At 36.2% G+C, this 15,396-nt stretch overlaps 1 protein-coding gene and 1 long non-coding RNA gene across 6 annotated transcripts in view; one reads left to right on the top strand and one right to left on the bottom strand.

The window, feature by feature from the left end:
• Positions 1 to 15,396, bottom strand: part of LOC111609336 — a 34,970-nt gene that overhangs the window by 13,479 nt on the left and 6,095 nt on the right. For 4 of the 5 annotated variants that reach the window (XM_023337305.1, XM_023337302.1, XM_023337304.1 and 1 more), the window contains 9 exons: positions 11,208 to 11,252; positions 9,860 to 9,952; positions 9,421 to 9,471; positions 5,263 to 5,295; positions 5,087 to 5,134; positions 3,411 to 3,554; positions 3,097 to 3,132; positions 2,780 to 2,827; positions 1,895 to 1,942 (listed from right to left, as the gene is read on the bottom strand). In XM_023337305.1, the coding sequence (XP_023193073.1) occupies positions 1,895 to 1,942; positions 2,780 to 2,827; positions 3,097 to 3,132; positions 3,411 to 3,554; positions 5,087 to 5,134; positions 5,263 to 5,295; positions 9,421 to 9,471; positions 9,860 to 9,952; positions 11,208 to 11,252 (546 nt within the window). Of the gene's footprint in view, positions 1 to 1,894; positions 1,943 to 2,779; positions 2,828 to 3,096; positions 3,133 to 3,410; positions 3,555 to 5,086; positions 5,135 to 5,262; positions 5,296 to 9,420; positions 9,472 to 9,859; positions 9,953 to 10,495; positions 10,563 to 11,207; positions 11,253 to 15,396 lie in introns of those variants that run through there. The other variant, XM_023337306.1, reaches the window with a different exon arrangement.
• LOC111609340 lies at positions 11,259 to 14,181 on the top strand. The gene is made up of 2 exons (XR_002753072.1): positions 11,259 to 13,167; positions 13,249 to 14,181. It is a non-coding gene; the product is annotated as an uncharacterized LOC111609340 (long non-coding RNA).

Here is a 15,396-nt window from a genome sequence, read left to right as displayed (position 1 = left end):
TAACCACTAGCACTCCGACCAACTGGCACCATATACATGAACTTTACAGGGAAGACAGAGCCACACACTGGGCAGCGTGTTGACATGTAAATGCCGCAATTTTTGTTCACAAAGATAAATCATTCTCACTGCTCACTCAATGCGCACCTCTGAAAGTGCGACTACAAATTATTCCTGCGATTCACAGAGATGCGCAACCAGAGCTAACGCGGTGGGGTTTAAACTCTTATTTCAATGTAGAGTAGGCTACTCCAAAGAAACATAATTCCTTACAGGTGGTTGATGTAAATATCTATACAGGTCATCCTGTGTCCACTTTGAGTGGAAGGAGGACGTGCGATCCATGCTGAGGTAAACTTCAGAGATCAGCGTGGGAGACAAAGCGCAGAGGCGCCTGGTGTGTGATTGGTCCGGTCTCCCGGCTTCAAATGTATCAATTATGAACATATCTTTTAGGAATAAATCTGCTTCATCAGCAGAAAACAATTTTCTAAAAAAAAAAGAAACAAACAATGCTTAGCCTGGCGGGCCACAAGACTTATAATACACTGGGGGAAACCCTGAATACTGGATTGTTTAAGAGATGATGGCTGAATTATATTGAATGTGAATTTCAACTATTGAAGGTGATTAGAATGTTCTCTAACTTATGGTCTCACTTTAACACATTTACTGAGAAACTTAGAAATTTAGGGAGAAATGTTATTTACACCGGTTTTAAGTCTTATCTGTCAAAACTGTCTATGACGGAGAGTGAAAAATGAAAGTTTCTGATATTTGTCCTGTTTCAGTGTATTTATTTTAGGAAAGTGGTGAACATGCCATGATTAGTGGAGAAAGGCAATATATGATGAAAGTGTTAGTTTGCTTAAATTGCCATTGTAAGTACAATTGCTGCCTTAAAAATATGAGTTAACTAAACTCAAAAAGGCAATTGGTATGAAGATAATTAGTTATTTGAACTTTAAAATACAAATTGAAAAGGTATGTAAGTGTATGTTGCTTTGACAAGAGAAAGCAAGTTTTCATGAATGGATAATGTAACTGAGTTCTTTTAACTCACAGTATCAAGTTCAAACAAAAGGCAGTCATAAATTAGACAACTGGTATAACTTAATTATGTAAGTTCAAATTGCATATCATTTTAAGTTTCCTTGACAAGAGTAATACTTTTCTTTTGGAAGGATTAACATTCAATTAGTCATTTCTGCTCTTTGTATGAAGTTTAAGTTTGGACAACTTTTATAACTGTCCTTCCTAACTTGAAGCAAAGATTATTTTGAAGTTAGGTCACTTATTTTTTAAGGCAGCAAATTAACTTAAGTTTTTAAGTTAAACCACCCTAATAATTTTTATAGTGTAGGCTCCAGTTAAATTTGAGTCATTACTAAAATGATAAGTTCACAAGACTCAAACAGTTATTTAGTAGTAAGTGAGCTAACTCCTAAGTACACTTTTTTTTCCAGAGTATGTGCTAACTAGTTACAGAATTAATACATGTCCTGAGCCACTGGATCCCTAAAAGTAATTGTGGTACTACTGGGAAGGTTCAAAAATATCCAATGCTTATTCTGTTGCTTGATGATAACTCACCATGTTTCAGTGGAATCCTAAAGTCTTTAAAATTGGCTTTCTAATATTTTCTAGACTAATGGAGGTAAAGTATTATGTTGGGATAACTGTTTTCCATTTCAATACTACATTTTGTATTTACTTAGGCTATATTTGTTTGACTTTAAAATATGTTTTATGATTTGAAGCAAAGTGTGACAAAAAAGAAAAGGAAATAGCATATAGTCAAATGATGGGTTAAAAAAACATATATACTGTACAGTATATATACTGTATACACACATGTTTTTTTATTTTATTACATTTAATAATTTTACAATACCTGTTTTTGAGGGATTTTAGCTGGTCCTTTGTTCTCCGTAGTTCAGCCCTTTGAAACGTGTGAAAAAGAGAAACATTTTCATCTGTCCAACCATAAGGTATGACCACCCAGTGGCAGCTTCTGATATGGGCGTCATGGGCAACCACCCAGGGTGGTATCTTGTGTGGGGTGGCATGACAAAAACAAAATTGTTTTGTCAACAGATTATGAGAAGGAGAGGGGGGGGGGGGGCAGATGCCAGAAAGATGGTGTGTCCAGGGTGAAAAACACACTAGGACTGCCTATGTAGCCACCTGTAACCACCTAAGACCTTTGTTTTACTTTGCATAGCTTAGAATATTAAATGAAAAATGTGAAATAAAATGAAGTAATTCTTAAATTATATGCCTAAAAATACACTTGTTAGGTTTTTAAAATTTTTAAAAACTTTAAAAACCAACTAAAGATGGAGATCAAGGGGTGTGAAACTAAGATGGACATCCCACAGTCAAAGCCACAGTCATCACAAGTAGTTGAGACTGACAACATTAAAGTTTTTGGGGATGTGCAGATCCAAACAGATAACAGCTGATAGGCCTTTTGAATAAGCACAAATAGATATTCATTTATAAAATCGCTAAACACAGTATTGGCACTTTTCTTTTTTGTTGGTTGGTGGGGTGGGGCTAATAATGGAAAGAAGACTTGGCAAAGGAAGAAAAGAATATAATAAATATGATGACAATGATGATAAATGTGACTTGGTAGTGACATTTGTTAATTACAGTAACTTCATCATTTCACAAGAGAAAGCATTCTGTGGACATAATAGTTAGCATAGAGTCAAATGATGGATTTAAAATAATGAATGTATAAATTAATATAAAAAAATGAAATTTACAATACCTGACAGATTCAGTTATTTGTTCTTCAACCTTTATCTTTTGCTCAGCCCTGTCAAATAAACACCATGTGTGAACAAAAAAACATTTTCATCTATCCACCAATCAACTTTAGCCTCTTACGGTATTTACTTTATATTATCTATGTCTGATATTAAAATCTATTTTATTATTTGAAACAAAACATGACAAAAAATAAATAAAATTGGTTAAATTGGCTTACTTCACTGGCCATACCAGTAGTTTGCCTATAGTCACATGATTGGTTTAAAATGCAAACAAATAGATATATAGTTTTATTTAATAATGATTTTACAATACCTTCGTAGCTGCTCCTTTGTTTTCTGTAGCTCATCCCTGTGAAATAGACACCATGTGTAAACAAAACAAAAAACATTTTTATTTATCCAATCTCAACTATAACAACCTAAGTTCTTTATTTTACATTTTGCATGCCTTATAATATTAAATGAAAAATATTCAATGGAGAAACAATTCATGAAAATGTAAAATAAAGACCATAGGTTGTTATAGTTGAGGTTGGACAAATGAAGATTTTTTTTGGTGCCTATCTCCAGCAGACAAAGTTAATAATAAACATAACTGGTGTTAATATGGTGGGTGTTTTAACTTACCGCTTACTTGGACACACAGAACACTCTGGTGGATGAGGGGTTGAACATATATCTTGAGAAGTGCCAGAACTGACAGCCATACCGAAACCCCATTCACCTTTCCCGCCACTGTTAAATGCTTTTTCCACATGTTCCAAAGCAGATCTGTGGAAGAAAATCAACAGCCTGACTCAAACCTCATGCTTTTACGGGCAGTTTTTCCTCAGTCACTTTGGTGCATTTCTTCAATCATTTTTGATATTTGGAAAACAGTGAGTGCATATCTCAAAAAAATGTGGACACACAGTAAAACAGCATGGATTACCTGCAAAACCTAGTTTCTTTCTCAAAATCCTTAGTCCATTTCTCAAAATTAAATATAGGTCAATGAGCATACGTTTGCTTCAGAACGATAAGTCCTTGTTTCACTATGTTAGTCAAATTAATTAGTCATGTTGTCAATAAAGTCATGTTGGAGGGATGTTCTGTTGTAAACTATGGCTAAAGTTTTGATGACAAGTATTGTAAATTTAACTTGTGGAAGAGAAAAATCAAAAGACTGGCCAAAATTCACATTTACTCTAATTTGTTGACAGACCATGCATGGTCATTCAGAAAGAAAAATATATCATTGTAGAGCACAAAAAACAAATAAAAGTGAAAATGGGAACATAAGACAATCTCCTTGAGGAAAACTGCACATGCAGTGCTGTAGGAATTACAGTGCATTCTTCTTATACTTTCCATCACCATGCTGAGAAATAAAAATTCCCAATAGGGTTATGGAATAAAGAGTAGGGTGAAAGAAACTCCATCAACATACTGTTGTGGGTTGTAAACCACTTACTGATGATGTTGGAGCAATGAAAACTGGTATAATGTCTGCATAATATCCACTTCTTCTGTTTTGTCTCCCATCTCCTTCTCTCTCTCTTCTCCTCTGTCTGGCTGTTGACCCTGTCCAAATGCTTGTTCTTTCATTGTCAGAATTGTAACATCATGCTGTATTCCAATTACGTAGACTATATACTGTACTTGCTAGTTGTTTCTTCATGATACATTTGAGCTATTCAGAAAACTGGCTGATCATTGGTTGAGGTAATGTTTGACACATTTACCTGTGTTACCTAGATTGGGATGTTTCACAGAGACCCATCTAATACATTTTGATAAACATAACATAAATTGAATCAAAAATTGAAAATGTAGGCAAAAGCAAGGAATTGTTATATAATTACTTACATGAGGGACAAAAGCATTTGTGCAACTTGTTCAAAGGAACGAGAGACTGTTTTTTGATGTGCGCAAATGATTCCATGATTTGAAGCTCAAAAAAGCAGTTTTGAGAATTTCAATTTCAATTCTGTTCTGTGAAAAGCACCAAAGCGACTGAGAAAAATTGTAATTCCAACTGGAGTGGGGAGATAAATCCAACACAACACATACTCACACACTAATATATATATACAGTATATACGTATATATATAGTATACATATATATATATATATATATATATATATATATATATATATATATATATATATATATATGTGTGTGGGTGTGTGTGTAGGGGGGTGCATGTGTCTGTGTGTTTTTTTTTACTTAAACAAGATGATATGTATTCCACATTTAGCCACAGGACATTTAGAAAATGGATAGTTATGACATTTTCATTCGAAAAGTGCATGTGGTTACCTTATTAGATGATGCTTTTGATGAATTATGGTTCCAAGCACTGTAAGACTGTTTTTTAAAAAAAGTAACAGAGATAATAATTTGCAATTGATCTAATTTACTAACAAAACCAGTAATCTCACAAAACACACTTGCTTTAAAAAATTAACATGATTTAAAATGAGTAAAATCATTACCTGCGCTCTTGACTGGTCTTGAGATTTTCAAACCTTCACACAAAAATATTACTAATTAAATAAGGATTGCAGCAGATCATATATTCAATGTAAAAAACACTAATCTTAAAATCTAAGGATTAGGTAATTTTTTAATCTGTTGGTCTACATTCTTTCATTGTCTTTCACTTTGCTGCTGGTACCTCTGATTTTTCCACTGTGTGGCAGTAAATTATATTTATATTCCATTCTAATATCAAGAAAGATATAGAAACAATGCAATGCAAATAGACTCAAAAAAACAACCTAACTGCAGAAATGTAAAACACTTGATGACCTTGATTAATTACTAACTTCAGAGATTACTAGTCTCTGAAGGTATCTGTCAAGACCCTGGAATATTTTGAGTTGTTTTCGGACACTGGTGGTGGAGATAATGCAGAGGACTGAATGGATATTGAAGAGGCATCGATCTGAAGGCAGAGAAGAGGTGGAAGAGGGTTGAAGCTCTGCCAAGAAGCAGATGAACAGCCGGACCTCATCAAGGGAGCGATGCTTGGTAATTGGAGGAGAAGACCATCAACAGTAAGTTGGAATTGAGGCGCATGATGATAGTGATGGGCTATCTCAGGGGTGTCCAAAGTCCGTCCTCAAGGGCAGCATCCTGCATGTTTTAGTTCTCTCCCTGGCTTAATGCACCTGGATCAAATGATGGTTCATTAGAACGCCTAAGCAGAACATTGACATGCTGAAAAGGTTGTTAGTACTACCAGGGAGAGAACTCGAGGACCGACTTTGAACACCCCTGGGCTACCTGAAGCCAGGCTTTGAGATGTGTACCGAGTAAAAAGGGGGCGTGTAAGATGAAGCCCCTCTTCGATGCTTGTGTCGTCTTGCTGAAAACTACGTGACTGGCAATAAACGATGCCTCGCATTGCATGGGTCACGTGACTGCTTCATTTTGCATGTCGGTTTTCAAAATAAAAGCGTGATGAGCTGTGCTGCTTCATGGGTGGTTATTGTATTTCATCGCGCATCAGATCAGTATTTGTCTTCAGCAGTGGCCGAAATAAAAGGAACCTTTTATAGTTCATGTATATTAACAATTTTGATGATGGCACTCATCAATATGTAATGTTTGTTATTGGTTTTCTGAATTGTTGGTTATGGTATATTTTGTGACTTTATATTTGTGTTTTTTATTATGTAGAGGATTTTGAAACTGCAATGTTGCTGAAATGTGCTACACAAATAAACTTGATTGAAATGGAGCCAGCGAGAAGAAAAAATCTGACATCTGGGAATACTTTGAGATGATCGTTCACAAGATTCTTAAATAAAAATAATTAACCTCTCCACCTCCAAAATTCTCAACTTCTTGAAATTTCCACTATTTCTTTGTTCTGCAAAGATATATCAGTCTTGCACAGCAGAAACAGACTTAAAGTTGTTGGAAGAGTAAAATTCTGGCCTGATGAGTAAAAATATAAGGGATTAGATCAGAAAGCCAATAGAAATCCAAGAAAAAGAGAATTTTTTAAGAATTTTAGTTTTTCAGGAGGCAAATCAAATCTCAAAGAATACTGTCTGCCCCAACATGCACCACACTCCGAATACATTAAAACAAATGTCTATTGTCAAATCAGTCACTGACAGCCAACGTATATCAGGATTGGCTACAAATAATTTTAATAAGTAAAAAAGATTAGTTAAATAGGATTTAATCGACTCTCCTGTTACTAAACATGAGTTTGACAAAAACCTTGTGACAATATTGCATTTACAAATTTTTTTAAGTATGTCTATCTGAGTGCCAAGGCTGCCATAGCTTCAACAGCAGATATCACTAGTAAGAAATTAATGAACCACCGAGTAATGAACCTTTGGGCAAAGCAATGGGCTGGGAAGCATCATTGCTTCACAAGGCTTCATTTCGCCATCACTACATAATGACATATTTGGCTGAGCAGGTGAGATGAATAGAGTCTTCCAATTTGAATTTCCGCCTAGGGTTCATTTGCCATTTTCTCTCTCTGTCTCTGTCCTCAGCCTGCCTTGTGCTGTCTCCCTCACACCTTCAACCTGTTTCTAATCAGCCATCTGTTCCTTGTTCCATAATCATGCTCCCCAGTATACACTGAAAAAAATGAACTTAGGGGTTATTGCATTAACGAAAGAATATCATGTACTTTTAACTAAATAAATTCATGTTTCAAACAAAAACGTGATACAATCATGTTGGACAAACAAGAAATACAACAACTTAACGTTTATGAAATTTAATCATGTTGAGATAAAATGATTCATTATAGTCAGGCTGAACTTGTACTGAAGAGGACGAGTGAGATCACGGAATATCACGGGATATCACACAAGACCACGCGAGACAATCGTTTTTTGTCTCAATTTGAATAAAATGTATTCAAGCTGAGATAACATGATTCAATTTAGTCAGATTGATCTCCCTCAGAGGAGGGTCTAGCGAGATCAGGGGATCACGCAAGATTATGGAAGATCATGCGACATAACTGTTTTGCGCCTGGGAAAACTTCAAAGCGGTTTTAGTTGCACATTAAACTATAGATATTTGTTTTTCTTTGCAGGGCACTATTGGCATTTATTAACTGCACTGTAACAAACAAACAAACTACAGCATGAAAATACAGTAAGGTGGCTGGGTTTTGAAAATGCAGTTCTGTTGTACCTTTTCTAATTGTTGAGTGTTCTTTCTACCCTTTCACCCAGTCCTGTCTTAAAACACTTAATGTAATGTAACTTTAAAAAATGTCTTTGAATTAATGTAATTAAATCATGGAAAGGATTTCCACACGATTAAATAGCTTCCTTTCAGCATGTAGCATGTTTGTTGAGCTAACTTAATTTTCATGAGTTGGATCAACTTAATTAAGTAGTGTGAAGCACTGTAACATAAGTTGGTTTCTTGGGGTGGTTGTGGTGGCGCAGGGGGTTAGAACGCCCCACGCTTGGAGGTCTTAGTCCTCGACACGGACGTCGCTGGTTCGACTGCCTGTCCCGGCGACCTTTGCCACATGTCCTCCCCTCTTTCCTGTCTGCCTACTGTCGAAAATATGAGCCACTAGCGCCGCAAAAACTCTTCGGAGAAAAAAAAAAAGTTGGTTTCAGCTAAATTTGCATTAATCTTAATCAAGTAAATTATTTAGTCCAAAACATTGCAAATTAGTTGGGCTGGCTCTTTTAAATTACATTGGGTCCAACTATAGTAAATGAGTTGAATCAACCTTAATAAATTAAATTGAGCTAACACATTTTATTTAAATTAGAATAACTATAATATATTAAGTTGAGCTAACACAATTGCTTTACATTGGAATAACCTTAGTAAATTAAGTTGACCTAACAAATTTGCTTTAAATAGGAGTAACACAATTACATGGTGCTGAAATCAGGTAATCAGGTGGAAATCCTTTTCATGATTTTTTTATGTTCATCCAAAGAGTTATTTTTTTCAGTGTACATACTACTCATGCTCAGGCACTCCTTGGTGGTTTGTCCCATTATATCCTGTTTACTTCCCTGTTGATATGCTACTTACTGTAGTGTTCCGTGTTTTTCTGTGTGTTTATTTTGAGTTTCCTGTGTGTCCGTGTTGTCCTGTCTTCCCCTTGATTACTCCCAGGTGTTTCTCGTTCCCTGATTACCTCCTGTGTATTTAGTCTCACCTGTGTCTCTGTGTTTTGTCAGGTCCTCGTCGCTTGTCGCGTCATTTCTGTCTGCCTGTTTATTTGCCAAGTATAATTTCTGTTGCTACCGGTGTGAGCCCTGGCTTCTGCTCAGCCGTGTCGCCAGAACTTTGTGGACTGTTTGGAGCATGACTTATTATTAAAATTACCATCTTTCACTTCAACCTGGGTCTACAGCATCTGCCTCACCACCTTCACCACCGCACCTCATGACACTTACATTTTGTTCATGTTTCCTGTTTGTGGTCTACTTTGGCTCCCTTTCTTTCCTGTGATTTTTGTAAGTTTTTTTCATAATTTTTATTAAACTTTCACCATCTACTTGTTCCCTCTTGCTTTGGGTTCACCATCAACTCACAACATGATAGTATCAACTATGAACACTAGTAGCATTCATATTTCTGTTTGATAGTATAAATTTTGTATTTAGAAACTTTTAAAAAGTCAGGTTTTATACCTTTTTCTGTAATTATCCATTTGATCATGGTTCACCAACCCCTCCATTTCTCTGAAATCGAAAATGCTTTTAGATGGAATGAAACATATTGACATAACAATTGATTGTGAGGAAATCTAGGAATGATCGCATAACAAAATCATCTGCTAGGTCCTTCATTGCGAAGTTTGACATAACTAAGAATTTTTACAAAACAATCAATAGAATATGAAAATGAAAGCCCTTAAGTAATAATAAACCAAGTTTTACATAATTGAAAAAACTGTTACTTATAGAAAGTAACAGCTTATGGTTATTCTAATTTTGTTTTAGATATATTATAATATTATACAGTATACATATATGTAATATTTCTATTATTATATTATAATATTATAATTATAATTTAATGTCTCAACATGAAATTATAATTAGATCAAGATCAGTGTACATTCACTACCTTGGGTGCATTGATGTCCATGCATCTTTTGCTTCTGCCAGATTAAGTCTATAAACATCCACATCAAAACATTCTTCCTCATTTTCTGGTTTTCTGGAAAACATGACAGGTGTATTAGTTACAATAAATCACACTTAACAGATGTTATCAGCATTGTCAACTTCATTAAAACAAGGCCACTTAAAGCATGATCTTCTCTGCTCTCTATAACAACATGGGTGCAGACCATACAGTGAAGCAGTGAAGCTGTCACGAGGTAAAGCTTTGTCACAAGTGTATGCGCTCAGAAATGAAATCAGAATGTTTTGGAGTAGGAGAGCATAAATGAGTTCAGTGCTGAACAATTTTTGCTGAAGTTGGCCTACCTCGGTGATATATGTGAAAAGTTAAATGAACTAAATCTACACCTTCAAGGCAGAGATAACCACCTTCCATACCTCAGACAAAATCAGTGCCTTCACTTGAAAATTGGAGATGTGGTGGGGCAGGCGACTTAACTATGGAAATAATGATCCATTTGAGAATGAGTGAATTTGCTCAACTTCCTGATTGTGACGTGACCATAGTGATTCCATATCTGAAGCAGCACATCTCATCATTAAGTGGATTCTTAAAAAAATACTTTCCAGGTGATACCTCACTGGGTGACTGGGTGAGGGATCCATTCAGTCGAGCAGCTCCTACTGAATTCAGCTCTGCAGCTCTGCAGAAGAGACCCATTAACCTCTGCAGAAGAGACCCAACTGATTGACAGATTTGATTGACCCAAATCTGGGTTCCAGACTTAACAATATCAAGTCTGAAACCCAGATTTTAAATGGTCTGCAGTTCAAAAAGGACTCACTGCAGTCATTAAATATATAGAGCAGAGCGACCTCCTTATAAAATATTTGCACAATGCCTGTTTTTTTAATTTGTTCTTTGAGATTGGCAAACTGTACTGAAGTTGATCATATGAAAATGGAAAAAGTTTTGAATATTATAGTGTAAAGTCTATAAATGCATCCCAAGAAATCATTTTAACTTTTTACTTTTTGGGAATCACAGACTGAGCAGTAGTGATTAAATGTTACAAAATAAGTTAACAAACTGAACTTGGACATTGTTCAAAGTAGTTTTTTAAGCCTTTTTCTTAATCTGTTTATGATAATGTTGTTATACATAATTAGTTTGTGCAGAAAAACAATTTAGCATCAGCTCTCAATAGTATTTCAATTGAGATGTGTAGTGGAGGATGCTGAGGGTGTGAAAAAATCTTAAGTTCCCTACAGGGGGCATGACATGAACTAAATCTAAAATGTTTGGCAGATATTTGATTCCTTATATGTATTGTGTCAAGATGGCCTACCCATGTTTGAGTGGTTTGACTTCATCCTCTTGATTTGCACATGAGCTGTAAAACAGAGAATACAAATTGAATAAAAAATATAATGATAAAGGTTCCCAAAAATCCCTGACTTATGAAAGAAGGAATCTGGAGTTATCCCAAATAATTAAAGTACTTTTCACATAGTTTTTTTTACATCCATCAGGAGAGTGTCATTTCCCCAAAACATAAAAAAACAGAAGAGCAGCAATGCTGCTTAACTGTTTATGCAATTATCACCTAACAATGAAATAAATGAAAACACTATTAAGTGTTTACACAACTTTAACATTCCTATTGAGGTGCTGCTGTGTGCTTGTAGCCTTTTATCCATTAGAGATGTTTGATTTCTGTCAGAGCCAAAGCCCAGATGATGTCCACCAACAAAGGCAATCCTCCAAATGGAAATTGTGGGTGAGAATGTGTTGATTTTTCCTCAAAATAATGCTTAAGCTGTTTCTGTGATTTTTGCTTCTTTTTTATCTATTTTTTCATTTTTGCAAAATAGCAGATTAGCTACAAATGTAAGGACCAGTCTTATACTATGTTTATGTTCCATTTTACCAGGATTTGAACCCAGGACCTTTTTGCTCCAAGACAGCAGTGCTACTGACTCCACCACATAGCTTCAGTCTAAAAATGTCTAATTTAAATTTTTTTTTTATTTCTATTGATTATTTTCAAACATAAAAGTTATATTCAAACCTATTACTGATTAACTGGACTTTTTGTTAACTTTTTGGCAATTAAACAAAAACAAACATAAATATACAAAAATAAAAACACATATCCATTTCTCATTCACGAGTGAAGCTCACTTCCAACCAAACCAAAAAAGAATCCCAAATAAAATTCATGTTATAATGTCGAAAAAATCAATGTCCTTTGTTACTTATACTTTGATTTGCTAATAGTATGGAAACTAATTATAATTAACCTACCATGATTTAATGATAATTGCAAGAAATAAAGATGAGGGACCATCTTTATTGGTATTGCAGTGATTTGTAAACAAGTCCACAAATCACTGTGGACTTGTTTATGATTGGTAACTATATATATCAACAAGAAATAAAGTTATTCAAGCCATGTGGAAGGCCAAGGAAAATTCTTTATGTCAATTAAGAAATACTCTTCCTAACCAAGGATCAACCGAATATAGAAACTCTAAATGTGGCAGCTAATAATCTGACAAAACTGTGTGTTTTTTAATGTCACTGATTTGATTCAGCATGAGACCATGGCTTGAACCGTTAGGAGGCACTATCTTACCTCTGAAGTGATTGATAATTTTATTAAGGGTGTTACCCAAAATTGCCCTGTTATTGTCGGGTTCCGGGATTTTTCTTTATTTTTGAATCCTCTTGGTGGTTCACGGGCTGTCCACCAGATAGCGCCAGAGGCTGGTTTCCAGGGGGAGGTGTGCCTGTAGTTCTGCACACCTGACGATGATCTTCTCATCATCAGCTGGAGATGAAAAGACGCTGACAGCCAGCACTTCGACGCTGGAGTGTTTTCGCCAAAACGGTACTCTGAGCCCCTCGGAATCAGTCTCCGAGTTCGTTTCCTCTGAGTTCCCTCTCGAGTAATTCGTCGTTTTGTTCTCTGTGCTGTTCAGGTGTTTTCCTCTCGAGTCATTCCCTGGATCCTCCCTGAGAGACTTCCGTTGTGGCTTTTGGATTAAGCCCTCCTCGTGACGCCGTGGATGGTACCCACAGGTTGCCCGAGTTCCCATTTCCTCCTCATCTGTCGGATCTCAAGATTCTCCAGTTTCACTTCCTCCGGCTGGCTGTCGGACCCTTCCCTTCATCATCGTCGAATCCAGAACTTACCTGTCCGCCCTCCACCGCCATCTCCCAGCCTTTGGACCTCGCTCAGCTCTGCTGCCCATCCGGAACCCGCAGTATCCACCCTCTCAATCCGAGACTATAGCTACTAGAAAGTAAGAACTGATTTTCCCTTCTCGCACATCCTGTTTCCCAGCTGCCATTGAACTCACCATTTCCTTTTCGCTGTTCTGCAGTGAGCCGCAGTCAGCAGCATTCCCCCCCAGTTTGGACCCTACCACGCCAACATCTTTACTGGGTTATTGTTTTACAATAAATATTCTTCAACTGATTCTTTGTCTCCTGTGGTGTTCTGCATGTGGGCTAGAAACCTAAACCCCAGCATGACATATCTTATCTGGTTCTTGTGACTCAATGGTCAGCCAATTTTTCAACAAACTGAAGTCTAACCTGGACCATGCAACTTCATTAGTTTCAAAAAAAGTTTAATAAACAACTATGCCCATGGAAAAATGAAGATATTAACAAATGTGCTAACACCTTAACATATACAATGCCTCTGTCCAAAATTCAAGAAATGAATATTTTTGCCAAAATATTTAACAGTCACAAAAATAATAGCAATGTTTTGTTTTCCACCACTGATAATCTGATTAACTCTAACTTTACTGATTATGCACAGACTCCAACTGACTCTGAACAGTTAGCAAATCATTTCAGAGGAAAGATTTAGTCAATTAGAGCTAACATTTTATCTGAGCAAAATACTGTTTTTAAATCTAATGAATGTTTGTTTTTACCTCTGGGAACACTGGACCGTTTCTCTGTGGTTGATCACTGTAAAGTTTTCTCTCAAGTCAAACCAGCCACCTGCCTCTTGGACCCAATTCCCTCACTTTTTAATTCATTTTATAGATGTTTTGAGTATGAGATTTTAAATATTGTAAATTGCTCTCTTCAGTTGGGAGTCTTCCCCACTTCCTTTAAAATGGCAGTTGTAAAGCCTCATCTGAAGAAGCATAATGTGGATCCTAGTGTTTTTAATAATTACAGACCTGCATCCAACTTATCATTTTTAAGCAAATATTTAGAAAAGCTTTTTTATTTAAAAAAAAAAAAAACTTTTTAAAATGACACTGGCATTTTAGAAAAGTATCAATCTGGTTTTAGAGCGAACCACAGTACAGAGACGGCCCTTTTAAAAATTGTAAATGAATTTAGCTGTAATCTAGAGTCACAAAAGCTCTCAGTCCTTGTGCTGTTGGATCTGAGTGCTGCCTTTGATACAGTGGATCACCAAATTCTTTTAAATAGATTACAGCATCTGGTTGGCCTTTCTGGTACTGTTCTTCAGTGGTTCAGCTCCAATCTCACAGAACTTTTATGGTCAGAATGGATACATGTTCCTCACAGATCCATGATGTTAACTGTGGCGTCCCCCAAGGCTCTATTTTAGGTCCTCTACTTTTTAATTTGTACATGTTTCCACTTGGTGGAGCCATCAGGAAAAATGGAATCAGCTTCCACTGTTATGCTGATGACACTCGGCTATAAATCTCATTGTCTCATGACGACCCCCAGCCAATCACTGCAATTTTTAATTGTATTCCAGACATAAAGACCTGGATGGCACAGACCTTTTTCCAACTCAGCCAGGACAAAACAGAAGTTTTAATCATTGGACCAGAGGATCAAAAAGAAATTTGAATTAAAAAATTACAAACTACATTTTCTAAACCTTCAAAACAAGTCAGAAGCCTGGGTGTTCTTCTTGACTCTGAGCTCACTTTTACTCCGCATATTAAACAAATAGTTAAAACAGGATTTTATCATCTAAAACATATAGCCAGAGTTTGCACTATTCTTTCCCTCGCTAGCATGATGCATGCTTTTATTCCCAGCCGTAAAGACTACTGTAATACCCTGCTTTCTCATCTCCTTAAAAAAAACCGCGCACAGCCTTCAGCTCTTACAAAACTCTGCTGCTCGAGTGCTAACCAAGACCAGAATGTAGGCTCACATCACTCCTGTTTTAAAATCATTGCATTGGCTCCCAGTATCTCAGGATTGATTTTAAGATCCTCTTACTAGTTTTTAAATGTCTTAATGGTCTTGCACCATCTTACCTTTCAGAGCTGCTTTTACCTTATGAACCCCCGGGGACCCTGATGTCAGAACACACACTTATGGTGAGGCTTCTTTCCAGTATTATGGCCCCCATTTTTGGAGCAGTCTGCCAGAGATCCTGCCTAAAGGAACCTCAATCTCTGGAACTATGTCCCACCAACTCACTCATACTGGCTCTTTTAAATATTCAATTGTTAATACTAAAAGCTTTACTAATAAATGACTTCATCACCCAGCATAATATTGATGTTCTGTTT

Source organism: Xiphophorus maculatus, chromosome 7 (assembly GCF_002775205.1).
Source record: "Xiphophorus maculatus strain JP 163 A chromosome 7, X_maculatus-5.0-male, whole genome shotgun sequence".
In the NCBI taxonomy this organism is placed as follows: Eukaryota; Metazoa; Chordata; class Actinopteri; order Cyprinodontiformes; family Poeciliidae; genus Xiphophorus; species Xiphophorus maculatus.
Note: the sequence above shows the minus strand (reverse complement) of the source record. Positions and strands in the feature narration are given on the sequence as shown.